This window comes from Meleagris gallopavo, chromosome 4 (assembly GCF_905368555.1).
Source record: "Meleagris gallopavo chromosome 4, MGAL_WU_HG_1.1, whole genome shotgun sequence".
Lineage (NCBI taxonomy): Eukaryota > Metazoa > Chordata > Aves > Galliformes > Phasianidae > Meleagris > Meleagris gallopavo.
Genome location: NC_139407.1, coordinates 60,906,069 through 60,928,067, shown reverse-complemented (window position 1 = coordinate 60,928,067; position 21,999 = coordinate 60,906,069). Strand labels below are relative to the sequence as shown.

Below are 21,999 nucleotides of genomic sequence, written 5' to 3'. Positions count from 1 at the left end.
ACCACTGTACAGTAAGGTCTGGAGGGAAGTCAGAGCTCTCCTGAGATTATGAGATTGGCTGGGACCACACTTTCCATTTTCTGATCTTTATTCAATGTCCTGCAATACCCACATAATTACTTTAATAAGGCAGGTAATAAACACTATTAAGTAAATGAAAGATGAGACACTGGTGTTGAAATGCATGATCTAACGCTTTTGCATAGACAAAGCTGACTTCTGTAGGAGTCATGAGTTTGTCTGCCTGACAGAACTGAATTTCCTTATGGGAGAGGTGCTTTGGCTGCCCTGTGACTGCCACCAGTGGAAGAGAGGAACCCAAGATGGTGAGACTGCTTACCACTATGTTTCTGAACCATGCACAACTACAGTTATCAAGGAGATTTTGTGGTGCCACTCAGGCCACAGACAAATTAGTTCTCTGCTTTGTTTTGCAAAGCACAAGGTTTCAGAGATGCTTTGGGTATTGTTTAGGTCAGGACCCATTTTGGGTTCAGGAAAGCACCTAGAGGTCCCCTGAGTCCTTTCGTAGTATGAGGAATGAATCACTGAACCATCATCTTATTTCTAAGTCATCTTCCTAAGCAAGGACAAGCCTTTAGGAGAAGGGCCATGTTTATACCCCAGGGGTTGTTCCCACTAAGGTAGTCATTAGACAGAGGGTGGTTTAGTGCCAAGGCTTCCTGGTTCCTTGTCTGTGGCGACAGACACATGGGAGTGACCAGGGGCAGAACTGGCCACAGCAGCAGAGGTATCTGTGGGAGAAATGTTAGCCTGTCTCCAATTAGCCCCTATAAACTGCTCTGATGATACACAACATCTAAGAAAGCTAACAGGTGGTTGTAAAAATAACTGCAGGAGGCTGCCTACCACTAACTATCCAAAAGACTAGCAGAGAGATCAGGACAGATATAGAACTCAGAGGTGGAATCAGAGAACAAAGATCCAGACAGTTATGAGGACTCTAGGCTGCATATGGGATAAGCTGACAGTGAACTATCACAAAAAGGGATGAAGGTCGCCTTTTACTTTCCTTAGGTGTGCTTGGGCCTTCAGCCCTACACCTCTGGATGCAGTGAGACAGAGGCTGCACAGCTGGAGGCAGATCTCCATTCCTTCCCCAGAGTCTGCTGCCCACTCAGTACACCCAGTCTGAAAGGACAAAAGCAGCCTTCTTGATACCTCAAAGGAAAAGTAAAAGCATTTTCAATTAATTTTTCAAAAGTGTCAGATGATTCTGTATCTTGTCTGCTCAGGGGACTTATATAGCCCATGAAAGAGCTCCTAAGGCAGGGAACAAATCCTTGCAAGCATCTCCCTCCAGGGAAGCACACACATAGATATGGATCAAAAAGCCTGGCAGGCAACAGAACTGCAATTGCATGGAGTAGCCAACCTAGACAGGATTGAGAACAAGGCAATGTTTGCTCTCAAACCAGGAACCCAGCAAGAAGTTCTCATCAAGAGACAGCCTCAGCAAGTGGGCTTAAAGTAGCATAGCTACTCCCAATAAGCTAGACATATATATTTATAATGACTGTTGTGCTATAACATTGTTATTACTCAGCATGTTCTGGGTAATTAGTACTTTATGCTGTAAATGCAGGCAGGTTCCCAACTAACTGAATAATCTTGGATTGTCATTTGGGAATAGGATAACAGATATATAGAAGTGAGTTGTGTTCAGAGATTTATTGTGAAACACAGGCACCCCTGGTCAAAGTTCTGGCTTTAAAGGGAAGGAAAGAAATTCCTTAAAAGAGAACAGGGATGGCTCTGAGCCTAAGTCCTATATGAGAAAGTAAATCCTTCATGAGACAAGGTAAGCCATGAAAAAACTACAAAGCACAAGTGGAATGACCTGAAACAATTCTCTCTCTAGATATCTATCCTAAAATACATTTTGTCAGCTGTTTTCATTTGACCTCTGGTTCTGCTTCACATGCTCTCAACTCTTCTTTCCGATCTGAGGCTCTGTAAATTACTTGCATTTACTGTTCAGTGTTATCAGTCATTGTTCAGGAAAAGGTTGGAAATTATTATGCCCATGACCTTTTATTGTTTCAGAAATCTAGTGACATGAGCTGGGATCTGTACAATAACATGCATAAAGTAGAATAAGCTTCTTGATATGAATTATGTTGAAAATCAATGATCTGATATAAAGTGCACCATTAAGTTCCTCATAGCTTTGCTTCATCATATCTATATTACGCTGAGGAAGTGAGGTGTTTTTATCCACATGTCACTACTGTGAAATGGGTTACCAAAACGTTGGGGGAGCATTAGAGATTTCCTTGGGATATAGTACAGCCCTTCTATGAGAACACTTACAGAGAAGTAGAAATTCACAGGGTGCTGTCTCAGATCTTTTGCTAATTCTGAAAAAGGCTGCTGAAACAATCCTGTTCCCCGTGGGAACTCTGGGTATTACTTAGTGAGGATAAGTGCAAGTTCCTGCAGTAGTGTTTCCATTCTGCTGCCCGAGTCTAGAGGTGGCAGCAACTCTCCATCCCAACATCACTGCCGCCCAACTGGATTTTCCCATTGCTCCAGCTGTTTGTAGTCATTTATAACCACTGTGTTTGTGGAGAGCATATGCCACATGAATTCACACTAAGCCTTTTTGTGGTTTCCAAGTCAGAAACCACAGCTGCATCAAACCTGTGCAGAGCTTAATGCAATGAGATCCGAGTCTGACAATCACAGAATCAGTTTTGGCAGGGACCTCTGGAGACCACCTAAAACTGGACAGAATACTCCAGATGGGCCCTCTCCAGGGCACAGTAGAGGAGGAGGATCACATTCCCCTACCTGCTGGCCACGTTCTTTTTAATGCAACCCACAATATAAAAGTGAATAAAAAAGCTTTTCAATGTGGAATCATAGAATCATAGAATGGCCTGGGTTGAAAAGGACCACAATGATCACCTAGTTTCAACCCCCCTGCTATGTGTAGGGTCACCAACCACCAGACCAGGCTGCCCAGAGCCACATCCAGCCTGGCCTTGAATGCCTCCAGGCATGGGGCATCCACAACCTCCTTGGGCAACCTGTTCCACTGCGTCACCACCCTCTGGGTGAAAAACTTCCTCCTAATATCTAACCCAAACCTCCCCTGTCTCAATTTAAAACCATTCCCCCTTGTTTTTCTTTGATCTTGCTGCTCAAGCCAACCACACTTCAGCTTGATCATCTCTTTCTGATGAAATTAGGGTACTTAAATAACATTAAGGGAGGCAATGATAAAGAAAAAACAAAAAAACAAAAACATGCTACCTCAGTTTAAAACACTAGCAGTGAATTGATACATGCCTGTGACCTCTCTTGTTACGATTCTTAGTTTATAATAGCATAATCCAAATTATCAACAAATTTTCCCAGTGACACCTGCCTCTTTGGCGAGACCTACATCAGGATTTTTCATGGCAACTCTGAACATGTCAAGTTTCGTCTGACATATAAAATCTTATTAACTAGAGAATAACCTAAGACCAAGCAATCTCAGGTTCTTAATTTCTGAGCTGCTCTGTAGTATATGAGATTTATAAAATCTGTAATTCATACCTTACCCCACCAGTAGGATTGTGGAATGGGGATATGGTCCAGGCGGGCCCCACGAATCCCAGCTCTTCTGTAAGCTTCTGAAGTCAGATCAGGGAAATTTCTGTTCAGGTCCAAGTTCTGAGCTGTCTGCCGGCCAATCACCCATCCATTGTAACCAGCACCCTAAGATGTAACACGGAAGCCCAGTTCAGTATAACTTTGTGGGAAAAGGAGGTGTTTAAAATTTCATCTTATAATTAGCAAAGTTACGTTTTAAAATACATCAGAGATAAGCTAAAAATGTATATGCAGTCAAGAAAAGCCATACTTATTAATCATTTCTTATCCCCGAGATTGCCCTTACTAGCATATGAAAGCTATTTCACTCACCAGTGATGTGACTCATGAGAGGAGCACAGCAGTTTCTTACTCAACACAGAACAACATGCAGAGTGGGTTAGAAGAGAAGAAAAGAAAAACAACATTACAGCTCTTGCTCAAAGAAAAGTTCAGGCAGAACGCAATACCCCCAGTATCATTCTAATAGGTAAAGTTCACCACTTGAGCAACTCAAGAAAGGAAAGTCCTGTTTTCATGTTTCATGCCAATTATGCTATTGATAGAAGTGAAGTAAAAAGAAGAACGCCAGGTAAGATCTGTCAGAAGTGTTGCTTTCATACATCTCCTTCAGACATCAGCTGATCTCTAAAAGCTGTCATCCTTATGAAAGCTTGAAAGTACAGACCACATTACCATTTTATTACATCTGCTGGTCTACAAGAGGAATAACGTCTATTCCACAGTAATAAATTATGTTTCCTTACAAATTAGTTTAAAAGTCATTAAAGTGAGTCAGTGGGCATCCTGTTCTAGAACTGATAACAGAGACTGTGAAATGTGTGAAAAAGTAGCACAGTCATTCCCACGTCAATGCACACAGGGAGAAAAAATGGCAAACATGGCTCTGGTTGCTTTGAAGGTCTGTTCACATTGTCTTCAGAAAACAACCTACCCCCATAGCAGCCTGGAAGCCCAGCTGCTGGTTATTAGCACTCTTGCATACTTGCTGCTTCACTTAAAGTTTGTATTTTCTCAGTGGGAATTTTGGAAACAGGAAGCACTGAACATTTCTTTATACAAAGTCTCTTACCTCTTCTGCAGCCAGTTCATACCCATCTGGGTTGAGTGAAGGCAGGAGATGAATTCTGGTGTTATTGATCAAAGTTTGGATGCGAGGGTTCCCGAGAAGATACTCTGAACACAGATACTGAGCAAGGTATATCAGCAGTTCTTTTCCCACAACTTCATTTCCATGCATATTGCCAATGTACTTAAATTCTGGCTTGACTGCAGAATATGAAGCAATGAGATGCTTTAATTTGATTATACCTGGATGGCTTCCAAAAGAAGAGCAACACAGACAGCTTACAGACGAAAGTTTTATTTACAGTAATTTAATGCATACATTGCTGTAAACAGTACACCAACTCCAGATGAATTTCTCTCCCTTAAAGTCAGTTCAGCAATGATGTAAATCACTTTCTGGATGGGTGAAACAAAGTCCATACTTTTGGGATCACGTACATAAGGGGCAATCATTGCTCTAAGCTTGTTTTTTTGACTCATTAGTTGTGATGCTGCAAATGTCAAGCTGTAGAAAAGGGACAAAACACACCCCTGGCACTCTCACTTAGCTTGGGCAGTTACAATGCCTTGTATTGTCACACATCTTAGAAATGACCTGCAGATGTGTAATATATTACCCACGTATTTGGAACATAAATTAGGTAATGCATAAAAAATGCCTTTTAGGCTAAACAGACTTGGAATAGAACTATTAGTAACACTAAACCTCACAATTCTCTGCAGCTATTCTCTCAGTTTCCATCCTTCATTAGAGATTAATGGAAAGTAGAAAATACATGCACCCTTTCCTGTCTTCATTTTCATCTTTGATCCCATCCATCGCCTAGCACTGAAAGGAGGGCTGGCAGAGCTATTGTGCCAGCTTACTAAGGCTACCAAAATCACACGCCCTGAGAATGATGGAGCAATAGATTTAGAAGGAAATGCTAGGTGATGTGTTAAACTACCATCTTTTATCATACTATATCACAGTTTTTATTTTAAAGCCTGATTCATAGGCTTTGTTTTCTTGGCAAACAGAGTAATGCCTAAAAAAGACACTTGCAACTTCTATCCTTTTTACACAAGAGAAGGACAACTGGCCAACAGATAGGAGTTTAGAACTTTGCTGTATTAATGATTTCTTCTGGGATTTTGCTGAAGTTCAAAGGCATCTCAGAATATCCCCACACCGTGCAAGGAAGTGTGGCTGAGAGCAAACAAAGGGAACACTAGGCTCAGCTGCCCTCTCTGCCTCCCCAGGGGCATAGCATACAGAAGACACAGAAGCTTTACCTCAGGTTATAAGCTCAAAAATGTATTTAGATGTAGTTCAGTGCTGAGACACTGCTGAGTCTACATGGATGCTGGAGAACTCTCCAAAATCTTTGCAAACTGGGCATAAATAAATAATAGTCATACCACTGTGCTCATGTACATGGCCATACATTTAGGAACAAGGAATTTAGGAAAATGCAACTGGGCAATAATTACTGCAGCAAATCATCTGCCATCACTGTAATTCGAGAATACAATGTTCTTCAGTAAACACTCCTTACATATTAAGTAATATCCTTTTAAAGAGGATGGACAGTCTGTTGGATTTCCCTTAAGCAACCCAATCAACACTGATAAAACTCACGTAGCTCATGGTGACCAGGCTTGGTTGAAAACTCAATCACAAAAAGGTCTTTTCCTTCAAAACTGCGACCTATGCTGTAAGTTGTTGCAATATGGGAGCATCTAGAAGCGGTCTTCTTCAATGTGCTCACCATTTGGGAATATGAATGATGCTTGAACTGAATAAAAGTAGCTGGCAAGTCTGAAGGCAAATCTTCTTCAACAACTACTTCTCCTGCAAAGAAAAATTGTAAGACAGTGCTGAAAAGTTGCCATGCTCAGAGGATTACATGAATACCTATACTTTTCCACAAAACATATTTTTCAATAATAGAATTATGCGGAATGAATCTGCAGTCAAAGCCTTAATTCTATGTACTACATCCTACACTGCATATTTTGGCATATATTTCTTGAAAAAAATATAGTGATGCATATGCACGCTGACACATACATTGTGCAATATCCAGTTGCAGTGCAGTCTTTGGCACACTCAACACTCTTTAGTCATAAACATACAGATTTTTCCCTTTTAATCTGATGGATCAAATTTATTTTCAATGAAATTCAGCTATTCTGAACTATCTAGACCTTCTTCATCTAAACAAAAATCTGCTACTATCACTAATAAGATAACTTCACTGAGCTTGTCATATCACCATGAATTTGTGTACCTCAAACCTTCAGTTTTTAAATTAAAAATAAAATATTTTTAGGACATATATAGACAGCTACCCAAAATGCTGAAACAGAGGACAAGATTTATCTAAATACATATCAGTAGTCCAAGTACCTAGCACTGAGCTGCTTATCTTGATCTTTGTATGCAAGGGAGAGGAATGGGTACTTCTTGAGCACAGTTTAATTAAGTGATTAAAACGGGTGGAACAAAATGAATCACACCTTGCAAATGTTTATAAATATGACAAGCTCAGAAGTGTTGTGCTGTAGGCATGTCAAGCTGACTGAGATGAGAACTTTCCAATCAAGTTGAGTAAGATGTGTCAACAGAGCCTCTTTCCTTACCTCTCAGCTTTGCCAGTGGGTCAAAACATCCTTCTTCTTCCCCAGCAAAAAAACGATCACAGTCTAAGAAGTAGGGCCAGGCCATGTCTATTGCATCAAAAGCAGAGAGGCAGTTTTTTTTCAGGTTTTCACAGACATGCCTGCAAGGCTTTATAACTTTGTCTTTTTCACACTGTGGGGCCAGCACTGAGCACCCCAGGAGCCTCAGATCTGGATTGCATTCTCCTTGCAGCAAGTTGTGCAGCACACTTATGAGAATATACTCAGAGCTGTACTCAATCACTTCTCGAGACTTCTGATCCAGGAAATTAGGATACATCGTTTGAGTATAGGTAACATCTGTACAAGAACTTAAGGAGATGTCCACGCATTTTGCTATGAAAAAAAAGGGGAACATATGAAAAATGGTTTCTATCATCTGTGCTCTGAAGAGTTCAAGGACAATATAACAAATAACACATTTAATGAACATTTTTCTGTTCTTATTCACAGGTAGGCTGGAGGCAGTTTTCAATACTCTCATATGAATTAATATCTAAAACCATTTACAGAAAAAAAATGATGAGAAGTATACTTAGTCCAGAGATTGACAGGGAACGGTCCGATGCAAGTAGATGTCATTCAGAATTCAAATGGTATTTTGATTGAGTGATGCTTCAAAAGTAATGCCTCTAGTTTACTACGTTGGCCTACAACACATTATCAGAAGCAGATGCTGATTGATGGTATGACAGTAGAGGTTGAACTTTCCCACCAGTTTTCCGTTCAATTTTGTTGCTGTGTGACAGATGGCAGCAGAGGAGCAGTCTGACAAAATGGTGCCTGACATGGTAGTGTGTATGAAGAAGAGGTGTGTCACTGAATTCCTCCACGAAGAAAAAATGACATCCACTGACATTCACCAACATAGGAGTGCCTGGCCCATATAGGAATTCATTTAACAAATCGTTTTCCAATATATTTTCCAAATACATTGGAAACAAATATAAGATTATCAAAATCTGGCTTCCAAAGGAAAGACTATCTCATGCTCTAATATGGTAAAAACACAGAATCTTGAAAATGGTGTGTTTATGATATGCTCTCTTCCCTGTCCTTCCCTCTGAGTATGGATTCACTAATAACATGTGAGATTACATTGATATTTTTTTTATTCGAGGAGAAGGTATTGGAAAAAATATCTTTTTTTTTTTTTTTTGCCTGGCCACCAAAATTTGACGGAGTTTAATCTCTCTGAAGCTTCAGCCTCTCTGTGAAGTTTGACTGCAATTGCAATTCAGAAGTTATTCTGTGACTTGGCTTGCAGACATGCAATTTAATATACTTTAAGAAATCAAGATAAGAGATGTTAGGAAGAAAAAATGCTGCTAACACCTTCAGTCAACTCAGAGGTAAAAAGGAAGTAATAAAGAGATGTCTCGTCATAAAATTTATGGATATTATAGTAGAGGACCCAGGTTTTAGCATCTTTATCTTGCTAATGTCTCTGAATGGTAAAAAATCATACAACTGTCAGAATGGCAAAATTCTCCTCTGTGTGAGAGAGAGCATCTCTCCAGGAACTAGACCTACTACAGCATCCATTTTAGAAAACTTTTCAGGAAATAGTGAAGAAATACTTAAGATGCTGAGATGTTCCAAGGAGAGCAAGTAAAGTCACATCATACCTTTCTGTGCAGTTTGGCATTGACCTGCAAATAAAGAAGATAAAAATAGCATTAGGACAGCAGCACCTATCTCACCTCACAGTAGGAATTGTCCAACCTGGAAGTCCCACTGGGACTGCTGCATCTCCATGTACACACACAAATATAAGCATATGTATGATTCCCCAGTAGCTAGGCTTGGTCTACCCGGTAGCTGACCCCTGAATCTGCTGGTACATCAGTGGCTCATCCATTGACACACACACTAGTCTAACTGGTAGCTGGCCCACATCTAGGGTCTCACTGGTACAAAGACCCAAGCTCCCTGATCTCCTTAGTTGGCTTAGGTTGGCTTAGACCTTCTGGGCTCTCAGTAGAAACCTTCTGAGACCTTCTGGTTTCTCCAGTGTCCATTCCAAGATCACAATTTCTCAAATGCTCAGTTCCCAGACTTCTTCTCCTGTTGTCCTGCTAATGTAGCTTGATGTTTACTGTTAACAGTACACACAAACACACACAATCCATTTCAGTTGCTGCTCCCCAGACATGGCGCCCCTCTGCCATGTGTTTCCTAGAACAGCTGCTGGAATGTGGAGCCCCATCCACCCACATCAATAAAGAAAAGAGAGAATCTCAAACAAGAAAATAATTGGAAATAGAATTTAATAAGAAGACAGAACAGATTGCAATGAGCAGGCATAGGACATAACCCAAAAAGAATATTGTCTAGCCAGTCTTTGGCCCAATTAAAAGAGGGAGGACTTGACAATACATACAAGTGTAGTTGTGTAAGAAATAGGGCCTAAGTTTAAAAAAGATCTTGAGCTGTGCAGTCTTGACAACCTGACAACATTTCTGGACATGCTTAAAACTCTAAGTTATGTGCCTAGGAAACTTTGGAAATTTGGGAATTTGGTTTAGTCTAAAATACCACAGGAGTCTTCATGTAAATACTAACAGGCTTTATGAACCTTCATCTAACAAATCTGCTGGTCCTAAATAATCCTGTACGTATAAATTTCTCATGGAGAAAATAAGCTTTTGCTGGTTGTAAGAGGATATACTTCCTCCCCATCTGACTTGATCCTATCTCTAGATACTGCATTTTATAATCCATTTAATAACATCTTGAAACTAATTATTTGCCTTCCAGCTACTCTCACTGGAAAGCTTTCCCAAAAGCTCACTCCTCTAATAGCTAGAAATTGCCTTTTAATTTTCTGCCTAAAATTAGTCATGGCCAGCTTATATCCATGTATTTTTGTGCCAGCATTGTCCTTCCGCTTAAATAGCTCTCTGCACTCCCTGGTGCATGCCTTCTCTGTGTGTTTATGGAGAGCAGTCAGATCCTCTTAGCTTTCTATTTACTAGGTCAAATAAACAAGCTCTTTTAATTCTGAGTAACTCTATTTGATGACCCAGGGGAGTCTTCTTTTGTTCCTGTAGCCAACGATTCTATAATGTCCTTCTCTGTTTCTGGCAACTAAAGAAAAATACTGGTACTAAAGTTGTTTTCATCAGTACCTCATAGAAGCTAAGCCATTACGTTTGAGCTTTTCCAACACTGAAGGGTCTTGTAATATCTTGGGGAATCTATGTTGTTATTTGTTCTGTCACTTTGAATATAGACACCTAGCTTTTTGCTCAGTGAATTGAGCTTTGTTTTCTATTTTCTTACTAAGGGAATTTTAAAATTCTCCCAGCAAATTTGTTTAAATGTAATCATGTACATATGTTCTGCTAATCAGTTGATCACTCCTTAGCCAAAATAAAATCATTATAACAAGAACAAAATTAAGCCTAGAATTTTATGTTGTTGACTTTTAATTGGAAATGAGTCTAGTTCTATATTATGAACTGTCATCGATCCACATTTCCTCATAAAATAAATGAGGGCTCAGACCAAGCAGAAACAGCCCATCTCCAACAGCAACAAATTCTAGTAACCAGCAAGCTGGAAAAAATTTTATCCATAAAAACACTTTTCCTGGCTTGGTTCATTATGCTAGTGCAATACACAATACCTGATTCATCAATAGTGCTTTCAATAGGATTTCAATATGTTTCCCCTACTTTGGCATGATCCCTTACTAAGGTGAAAGCACACCTAAAAAAGCCTCAGCTTAGCCAGGTCCCACATTTTGTCTTACACGTGGGGATAACCAGAGAAGAGATTTTGTACAGTGCTAGATGGGAAGGAGAAAGGAATGATCTCACTCAGAATCAAAGAGTCATTAAGGTTGGAAAACACCTCTAAGATTATCAAGTCCAACCATCAACCCATCATCACTGAGCCCACTAACTTATGTCCCACAGTGAAATTAATACCTTTCACTACACTGAAGGGTGGATAAGAAATGACTGCACTGTAGCTGATCTTATTATAAACCGGAGATTGTGTGCACTGAGTGTAGTTCTTCATGGATTCATCTGGGGAGTAGGAATGGTCTTTCTCCGGCTCTTTACATTTCCTCAAAAGTAATGCCCTTTCCCTCTTGGAAGGCTCTGTGACCTGCTACAAATGTCATTTTTGTTTGTCTCTCTGATATATGATGATCAAATAATGATACTGAGTCATACACAGTTTTCCATACCACTATTACTGTGCAGGAGTGCTATACCCATCAGTCAGTTTCATACGTGGCACAAACATATTTTCAATGGTATCCCAATACTGCGCTTATTCAGCTGGAGTAGAAAGGCATTCTGGCAACAAGATGGAGTAAGTAGAGGAAACCAAAGGGAAAGTGCAGCCAGGCAGGGTCTGGGCATGGTGCTGCTTCTGCTTACCCCTGCTCTGGCTCTACAAACAGCCTTACTGCTTTTAGCAGATGCTGCTTTCTGCCCAGCTGGCCAGAGAGAAAGGTGCTGCGAAGGAGTGGATATCTGATGGAACAGACGTATAAAACTCTGCTAAGTCATATCCTGCAGCTGGGTTCATGAGAGGTCTGAATCCTTTTGTGAGCAGGAATAGACATTAATACAGAAAAGACGAAGATATCTCTGGTTTCAGGTTGTCTACTACTTAGTTTCTATACTTGGTTGCTTTTATCATATTTATATACAGGGGAAATCTATAAAGTAATAAGGCTATTATCCATTATTAAAAACACTGATTGAGGAAGATAGATTTAGTTTTCAGATGAAGAAATCAAATCCATGTAGACATGTACCTTACTTGTGGCAACTGAAGCTGTTAATATCAGAATGTGATAAGCAGGGGCAATTCTTCAATAAAAGACAAAGCTTCTTACAACTCATGCTTAAATTCTGTCTCCCACTATTTTTGCTTAAAACTATCAAGTCTCACTCACTGACAAGCAGCAAAACTGACTCTTTCCTTGTAGATCCTAAACCTAGAGCTAAGCTTAAACTTAGATCTAGAAGATGAGGATGCTCAGGGGAGACCTTATCACTCTTTACAGCTACCTGAAAGGTATCTGTATCAAGGTGAAGGTCAGGCATTACCTCTTTTCCCAGGTAACTAGTAATAGGATGAGAAGTAATAACTTTAAGTTGCACCAGGGGATATTCAGACTGGGTGTTAGGAAAAACATCTTCTCATAAGAGTGGTGAGGTATTGTAACAGGCTGCCCAGGGAGTCACTGTCCCTGGAGGTGTTTAGGAAACATGAAGATGTGGCACTGAGGGACAAGATTAGTGGGCATGGTGGGGCTGGGTTAATGACTGCACTAGATGATCTTAGTAGTCTTTTCCAACCTTAACAATTCTATGATTCTAAGCACCATGCATGTGCACTATAACACACTGTTTTCTCCCTGTCTCCATCTGCCAGAGACATCTATGCAGCTTCTGTCATAGCAGAGGCCAGCTCTGCCCAGCCTGTGGCACTTCTGTCCACCACAGCCCCATACAAGCTGCTATGCGAACTATTCATCAGCCAAGGCTCCATCATGTAAATACAGACAAGTGAGCAGCCTGATCTTCCAGGTTATCAGGAGTTACTATGCATACAAACAAGAGAGAAAAGGTCTGCTATAAAGCAAGTTTTAAATGTGTATGAATGCTGGCGTGGTGTTTGGACATTTCCTAATGCCAATTCTTGCATTTGTTTGGGAGGGTGTGGCTCTGAGAGGGCCAAAGATAATTCTCCAGTGCCTGTACTTATACAAAGAAGAGTGGATGCACGTAGCTGGGTCAGAGCCTCTTGACTGTCTCTCAGAGCCCAACCCTAGAACTGCACACTCCCTCCTGCACCCATGAACTCCGGGTCCTCATGCACAGAAATGACCAGCAAATAAATCTCTGTCACAGCTTGCTTTAGCAATCTTTTCTCTTTTTCTTGTGAGTAACAATGGACAATAATATACAGACAGTTTCTCAGGCCTCCAGATTAACTTGGCAGACTTCAGTTGCTGATTCTTGTGTACTTGAGAAAGCCTAATGCTTTTCCATTCTTTGAGCAGAACCTTTCCTGGGCTCAGAGGAAGACAGTGCTTCCTCCTCACAGTCCCATTTGTGGACAGGTTGCTACAAAGAGACCTTTTTCTTCCTGATTCAGAACAGGAAAGAAAGTCTTTTCAATTTTTTATAACCATTTTTCTACTTTAGCTTTTCCACCAGAGGTACAAAAACCCTCTCAGTAGCACAGTTGCTATTTAAGATTATGGATAAAGTCACTTACTGAAGAGCAGAAAAGCCATTTCAAGCTTTCTGAGCCCTCTCTATAACATACACTTCTGGTTTTAATTTGCAAAAGCAAGCTTGAAAATCTACAATGCAGCACATACATATTTTACTGCCAAGATTACATTTTTTCCCCTTGATGATTCAGCACTGAAAGCAGCAAGCTGCTGTGATTAACCCATAACACAGACAATAGATCTCAACAGCTACCTCCAGTGCTGTGGCTTGGCCGGCTGCCTTTTCAAAAGCAACGCCAATAGGAGACTTAGGCACTAGAGGAATAAGCCCAAAGGTGATCATAAATTCAAAACATCTAAATCATTCAGTAAGGCTTACACAATTGCACTGTAATGACTGACAGACTGAACAAGATCAGATGATTTATTTTGTAAAGAGCAGCACACCCCCTACCACTTTTCTGGGTTTCTTACTATTTTGAATAGGAAGACATATGTATTTCTTTTAGCTTGTTTATAGTCAAACTCTCCTTTTCCAAATCGAGCATTTCAATTTCGATGGAATTGTTAGATTTGCAATTGTTAGATAGCAATGTTAGAATTGCTTTCTCTGTGCTTTTACATGGCTGATTGAGTCAGTCTTTTCAATGATTATCTACCTTTTAACTCTAAAGATGCAAAACTTAATATCAGAGGTAATGTGCAAACACTGCTGGGCTGTATACTTTGCAATACCACCTGCAAACAGCAAAGCACTGACGACGTCCAGAGCTCACTCCTGGGTACAGAACAAGTTAAAACTGGGAAACAAACACAGTAAGGTATCAATGGGTGGAGGATAATTTGGAGAACTAAACTAATGACAGTGAAATGAGGCAGCTTAATAGCTTCGCTAGGGTATAAATGGTCAAGCAGAGAACACAGAAGGGATGTAACTATGCACATGCACAGGGGCAAAAGTGGAGAAGATCCCAAGCCACAAAAAAGGATTTCCAGGAAAACTGAAGGAGTTGGAAAAAAAAAAAGCAGCCCACATGGTTAATTCCTTTTTCTGGATTCATCAGTCTTTGTGTGATGAGAACTATGTTCCTAACATTTATCTTCCACTCCAGCAGTTACTGTAATTTCCCCAGGGGAGAGATGTATTTGCTCCTTTCAGTATCTAAAGGGGGGCTATAAGAAAGAACAGGACAGACTCCTTACCGTGATTTGTTTTGACAAGAGAAGTAGAAATGGTTTCAAACAAAAAGAAGGGGGATTTAGATTGGATATGAGGACAAAACGTTTATAAGGGTGGTGAGGCATTGGAATAGGTTGTCCTGACACGTGGTAAGATATTCCTGTCCTTGGAGACATTGAAGGTCAGGTTGGACAGGGCTCTGAGCAAGTTGACCAAACTGTAGATGTTTCTGTTCACTGCAGGGGAGTTGGACTAGATGACCTTCAAAAGTCCCTTCTGACTCAAATGATTCTATGATGATGATTCTATGACATACCTGAGGCAGCTCTTAGGGAGTGCTAAACTGAACCCAGCTGCATTAGGATCTCAGATGGAGAGGGATGAGATGCGCTGAGTAAGGAGAAATCCAGGCCTGTAACACTTGCACTGCATCATGTGAACTCCCTGAATCATAGTCAAATATCATCAATAGTGTGTCACAAATGCCCAGGTAGACAGTTCAGGAGACTGAAATTCATTAGTTCCCTTTAAATAAGCAGGCAGACAGATAAGATCTCTCTTTCTATACTCTGCTTTCTTTGTCCATTCTGTATGTGCTCTCTTTTTAGTCAATCTGTGCACCTGCATTTCTACAAAATGGCACTTCTAAGCTAATATCTGGATGCTGTCTGACAAAAGCTATACGTGAAAATACTAGCCTTTTTCCTTACTTGCCTCCTCAAATTGTCTAATTTGCATTCAAACACATAAAGTGCACTACCTCTACCTACAAATGGCAGTTAACTAAAATTCAAAGCCAACTCCTCTGGCTCAGAGAGAGTCCCAGGGAGAAATGGGAAGATATGCTTTCTAGGATTTCAGTGAATGTGGGGTGATACAAGCCTGTTTTCAACCCCCACATGAGAAGCCTGAAAACATTTGAAGGAGATCAATGACTAATCTGCATTCACTTTGAGGGTAAGATCACAGCAGGAAGAGGCAAGCCAATGGTTGTTATTAATCCACCCTCTTTCTAATCACCTGCTTCTCAGAGTCCACTTAAGCAACCATTTTATTGAGCTATTGGGGGTGTCCCTGCAGCAATGATGCTGTAACTAGCTCCTCCAGGCCTGCTTCTCTCACAGGGCTAGGACATGTGACACGATGCTGAAGGTGAGATGGGATCTCCCATGGGAGATGGGAGCTCATACAGTTTGCAGACCACCATCCAAAATCTGTGAAGATGCACACAGAGACTTGCCACTCAGCAACAACTCAAAATCAACAACTCAAGAGTTGTCCAGGTGAAACTCAATGCTTTTATTTTAGGAGCCTTAAACAAGCTGGAGAAAATTACTGCTGGCTGGCTGTCTATCCCCACTGACTGTCTATGTGCTTCTGGCAATCAAATTTCCTATGCCACCCCAGCTGCATCTCTGGCTGGGAAGTGCTGCTCCAGAGAGTCCTCCCAGCTGAAAATCCCAAGCAGAAAAATAACCCCAGAAAAAAACCTGATAAATGCCTTATTTTGGCCTCAGCTGTGACGCTTTCCTTGTTGCAAGGCAAAATCTACAACTGGGAAAAGAAAACACAAGAAAACAAAAACAGCAGCAGCAGATGCTGGACTTGCATTTGCTGTTTCAAGATGATCTGACCATATATAGGGACCATTTCTCTGTGTATGGCTAGTGAAAGTTAGACAAAACTGTTCAGATCTGGAAAATGACGGTGTTAAAACAATAAGGTGAGAAGGTTGAAGAGGTCAGGAAATTTACTACCTTCTAAGGGATCAAATTATCATTAGAGTGACTGGAGAAAGGTGAAACCACCTACTGGGCTGGTAATGCAGATCCGTGACATCTCCATAGCTTTATTTGTGCATGTATATTCGCTAAAGCTCAGTTCTCAGTTCCCACTTTCTAATGATGCAGTACTCTCTCAGTGCTTTGATCTACCAGAGTCAGAAGCTTACCTTTCAGTAAGTTCAGCTCTGTTGAATACTGCAGGACAGAGCCTCACATCTGATAAAACTCAAGATAAAAACCTCAATTTATCTTTCCAAAGCATTTGCCAAAATGTCATTCCACCCTCTTTAAGCACAGTCTATACAGCCCCCTAGAATAGCCTTGTCTCTTCATTAGGTTAGATGCATGAGATGTTATAACTAACATCACACCTGGCTCCTCTGCAAGCAGTTGAGCTTCAGCCAAATGTCATACTTTCTAATGCTACAAAAGATGGATAGTTAATTCAACATTCTTGACCAAAATCGTAATAGTGTTGGGATTTTTAAATCCATGGTTTAGCCTCATATTGTCTCCTAAATTGGTTGTCCTCTTATAACCCTGTAAAACTGAAATAGCACCAATTAAATCAATGGAACTACAATAGAATAGACAAATGGATTGAAATTTCATGGGCAGAACAACCTTAAATTACTAAATTCCATTGACATGTGACGGCTACATCCAACTAGAATGTTGTTTGTCCAAATGAGATTTAGCAGTCACAGAAATAATGAGGAGGAGCCCTGCAAATAGACCAGGATGCAACCTGTCAGCATCAAGCACCATGTTCGAAAGAAGGCAGGTATCTTCCTCTCACATCTGCCCACTCAGCCTCTCCTGATTCAGAGAAGCTCACAAAACTTATGTAATATTTGCTTCAGATTTCAGAATGGGATGGCTCTCCCATGGCCTGGGTCATCCACAGGGAATCATGGCTGCTGTTAGCCAGCTGGCACTCCATTCAACCCCAAATTAACTGTGTGTTGGGAAAGGCCGTGTCAAGAAATTCTAAAGGAGATCAATCATCAGTGCTTCTGAGTCTAACAGCCTAGATACATCTTATGGCAAATGGACATTTTTGTATGGGTTTTGACTTGTATTTAGACATTCACACTTTAAAAATACATAAACAAGTATCCTGAAGAAAACATGCATTCAGATTAAAATCATACATAAGTTATTTCAGCAGTAAAAGAATATACCCACCAAGTATACTTTCAATGTATACTCACTTAGCCTTTATAAGCAGCAGTTTCTGACCCACTTCCCATGTTAAACGTTGCCAAAACCAGTGTTGCAGAAATAATAATTGTGTAAAAATATTTGAGCCACTGATGGGAATCCAAACAGCTCACATGACTTGGTGATGAAAACCAAGTTTACGAGAGCTGGAATTTCTTGTCTTGTGAGTACGCATGATGTAGTTCTGCATTCCTTTGTTTTGACAAGACTTGGACACATCCACTTTGGGCACAGCAGTGAGACTCCAAGACCGTGGGATCTCCCACATGGGTTTCATGGCCACATTTCTGGTTTGGTCCTGCCCATTGTGGGACAAGAAATGCAGGAGGAACTGTACAGTCCCTTGGAGAGCAGCTGGAGAAGCTCTGCCTCTATGTGCACACACAGGCATGGAAACAAGCAGTGAAAATGTGCACAACAGCTGAACTAAAACGCTCAACTCATGAAGCTAGGGCCAGCCTGAAGCTTGTGGAAGGCAGTAACTTCTCCCTTGATCACGTAGCAATAAAGCAAGGCAAACTATGAGAATGCTAGAAAGGGGAAGGAGAAAAGCATAGTGCTTCATGCAAAGCTTTTTTTTTTCAGTCTGAATGTTTACAAAGGAATCACTCTTAGTTAAGGTCATAGATAGGATCTACCTCCCACTCCCAGTGCTTAGGATTAAGGACCCTCCTGAAGAGACTGGGAGCAGATGAGAAACAACCATGCACAACAGCTTCAGTCCTCACAAGCAACATCCAGTGGGCTAACTTCATGTATAAGCAACCTTGGCAGTGCTTAAGAGGCGTCTGGATGAGGAGCTACGAGATATGGTTTAATAGCTGTGGTAGCAATGGTGATGGGAGGATGGACTAGATGATTGGACTAGATGATCCTGTAGGTCTTTGACAACTTTGTGATTCTATGATACCTTTCAGCTAGGGAGCTGAAACCCAGCTGCCCAGCACCCCCTTTCTCCTCCAAAGCACTCAGCCCCATCTCCTGCCCTGAAGGCTGCACCTGGAGCCCATATAGGGGCCCCACAGGCAGCAGCCCACAACACCCAGCCTCAGCATGGGGCCGGCTCCCAGCTGTCCCTGTCCCTGTGAGGGAAGCCAGCTGCTTTCAGTGCTTTGAGGCATGTGACTCCAGCCTGCTGTTCTGTCGGTTTTTTTTGGTTGTTTGTTTTTTTTTTTTGTTGTTTTTTGTTTTTTTGCTCACAGTGCTGCATTTAACTCATTACCACCAGAATACACCAGTATCCAGTGTGTGGTGCTCAGACAAAATAGAAACCTATGCCACTAGCTCCCTCCCTTAAAGGCCGGTCACCTTTCAGGACAACTTGCCAAGCTTAACCAAGCTACAAGCTCAATGGCCTGTGAAACACATCAAAGTCTGGAAGAGATGCCTCTCAACAGGGCACTGGAGCATCCTATTGCTCAGAGAGGCAGTGGCTTCCTGGCTCCTTGTGGTGATAGCACACAGCTGAGAATGGATCTGCCCTCTCTCCGATCACGGTTCTCAGCTGCTACTCAGGAAGCTCCCCAAACACTGCTTGATGCTGATGCTTGTGCCTTACATTAGTGACAGTCCTGATGTAGGGTGACAGTAATCGTCTCCTTATTTTGCCAAACACAGGGATATACAACATTTCATCAGGATCTTTTTATTTTTAGCTTTGTTTTGATTTTTTATTGGAAAAAAAAGAATGAGTTGCAGAAGAATAAACATTACTGAGAATCCAAACCCAGCCCCAGCCTTGCTGAGAACCGGGCAGCAGTATTGGTTCCCCTGACTTCCTCCCCTGTACAGGCAGCTCAGGACACTTTGGCTCTGGCCAAAGAATTCTGCCAAAATCTACACTTCATGTGTGGGATCCTAAAGAAGAGAAAATCCCAGAACAGCTGAAGGCATAACCCTGCTGTATATTGAACATGAACGTGTTCAGCACTGCAGTTTCCTCTGTTTTCATGTTGCCTGACATGATGTTACTTCCTTGGAAAAGGAAGAAGTCTGGCAGATCTCTGGATACCAGGTTGCCTCTTAATTCCTGGTCCAAGAATGGTTACTAGTAAGTGTACCCCATTCTCACACCGCACAACATACTTGAATGCCCACAGCCCACTTTCCCTGCCAGCAGCCATCCTTTAGGGCCATTTTCCAGTCCTTCCACGTGCAAGGTGTATTTCCACCACCTGCCCTCCCCTACAGACAGCACAACTGCAAACAGATCCTGCCACAATTACCCCTCAATTATCCCTGCTTTTATGGTTGCCAGGATTAATAACACCCCACAGCACATTTTTGATCAGGTGGAGAAGAATCAGAGCTCTCTGAGAAAGGGTATGCTGCAAACCACACAGTCTCTTCCTGTAATTGGCTGCAAATAGTCTACAACGCTTCTCTTTGTGCAGCTTTATCCAAAAATAAAATCCCTTCAGGCTGTGGTAGACCTCACTTTGATGTTTGTGGGAACAGCACTCTCAAATTATATACACTGCATGGCACATGGGTTGTGTTGTGTAGCAGTTCAATGTCACTGACAGACTATGGCTTATATTTAAGATCCAAAATATAGCTGTACTTCCGGTAACGATAAGGTCACTTTCAGGTTTTTTTATCCTTTCCTGCATTCCTGTAAAATAACTCTAAATCATTTTGAATTTGAGCTCTCTGAAAGCAGTTTTTCTCTCCTTTACTTTTTTTTTTAGAATAGAGCTTGTCACTACACTGGAATTGCTCTGCATTCACCTCCCCAGTGTCCCCACATAAAAGAAATCTAAATTAAGTCCATTTGGTAAAGAAAAGCCACCACGTATTTTTAAAAGATACTCAATATTTTATTTATTAGTCAACCAGTTACTGAACCAAGAGCTTTCAACCCATTCAGCAGCGTGTTTCTATCTCACCTTTATTCTAATAGGCAAATCTGTCCTTCCAGCCAATCAATTCACACAAATTCCATATTGCTTATAGCAAGCTACGACACATCCTCCAGCTCTCACATCCTAATAATTCTTCTCATACTTTGGACATAGAAAAGAAAAAAAGTGACCTAAAGCTGAATGTAAGGAGGTTTTATTAAGCACAAAAACACACAAGGTCGAAAGTTCACCCTCGTACAGTCTGACTGCCAGATTCCTAGAAGGCAAGGCCAGAGATGGGGAGAGCTCATGGCATTCCCCAGATGCCAAAGGGGATCCTACTGACTGGGAACTCAAAATTGACAGAAAAACACATCAGCACATGGCCCTAAAAGATAGTGGCGGGGAAATATTACATTGCCTGACTTCACAAGCTTGTTTTTTTATTTTGTATCCATGCTTTCTCAGCACAGCTCCAGTTCCATCACAGAGATATCTGCAGACTCCCGAAAAGCCCATCTCCCCATCTCTAGGGGAGGGTGACATCGACCTCCCATGCCCTGAAATCAGAGTCCTTTTCTCTTCTCATCTTCAGGAGAAGGAAAAAGGCTAAAAGGGGCTTTTAGGGTGTTTAGCCTTACCTAGGGTCTCCTGGCCGGTTTCACAGCGGGGTGCTGGCTCTGTGGCCCTAAACAGCCCGGTGAGGAGGAGCAGCAGGCTCGGAACCATGCTGGAGCCCTTGTGCAGGCAGCGCAGTGATGTGGCACTCGCTGCCTGATGGTGCGGCTCCTCCGCTTGGAGCCTCGGCACGGCTCTGGCTCTCCAAGGCACGGAGGAAATCGGTGCACTGCGAGGGCATGCCCACGTCTCACTGCATATGCAGTCCAGGCATCAGATTTCAGCTTGCATTTGAGCTTGGAAAGCAAAAGGCTTTGAGGCAGAGAGGGAGGAGGGATGAGCTCTCCCTCCCCTCTGCCTCCCCACGGTCTCCCTGGTGCAGCCCAGCTTGTCATTTCGGTAGCAGTGGGGGTGAAGGGGGTCCCTGCATCGTGGGGATGTGGTCCCTCACTTCAGTCTTCGTGCGGCGGTTTTCCCAAGGGAGAGGGGAGCGGCAGTAAAGCCTGTCTCACTGAGCTGAGGGCGACTGCCTGGAAAAGACACACACGCACACACACAGAAAAGCAATCAAAAGCAACTTTCTTCCCAAGGAATGTTGTTTCATAAGCAGCTTAAACTGCAAGTTTAACACACGATATGACAGCGTAGGGAATTGAAGGTGCATATTCTCCAGCATGCAAACTTGAGACCCCACAAAGCAGCCTTTGGGATTCTCCTCCAGGCTCCACCTGGTCTTGCCAGTTGCTCAAGATGAGAGCCAGTTTATGTAAACAGATTTAGAAT

General features: G+C 41.8%; 1 protein-coding gene across 1 annotated transcript in view; it reads right to left on the bottom strand.

Moving 5' to 3' along the window:
- Positions 1–21,550, bottom strand: part of CPZ (carboxypeptidase Z) — a 34,361-nt gene extending 12,811 nt beyond the window's left edge. The window contains exons 1-6 of the mRNA XM_010710520.4: positions 21,240–21,550; positions 8,985–9,008; positions 7,318–7,692; positions 6,314–6,526; positions 4,697–4,893; positions 3,568–3,729 (exon numbers count right to left, since the gene is read on the bottom strand). Coding sequence (XP_010708822.2) covers positions 3,568–3,729; positions 4,697–4,893; positions 6,314–6,526; positions 7,318–7,692; positions 8,985–9,008; positions 21,240–21,327 — 1,059 coding nt within the window. The 5' untranslated portion in view covers positions 21,328–21,550. The remainder of the gene's footprint in view (positions 1–3,567; positions 3,730–4,696; positions 4,894–6,313; positions 6,527–7,317; positions 7,693–8,984; positions 9,009–21,239) is intronic.
- Positions 21,551–21,999: the final 449 nt, after the last annotated feature.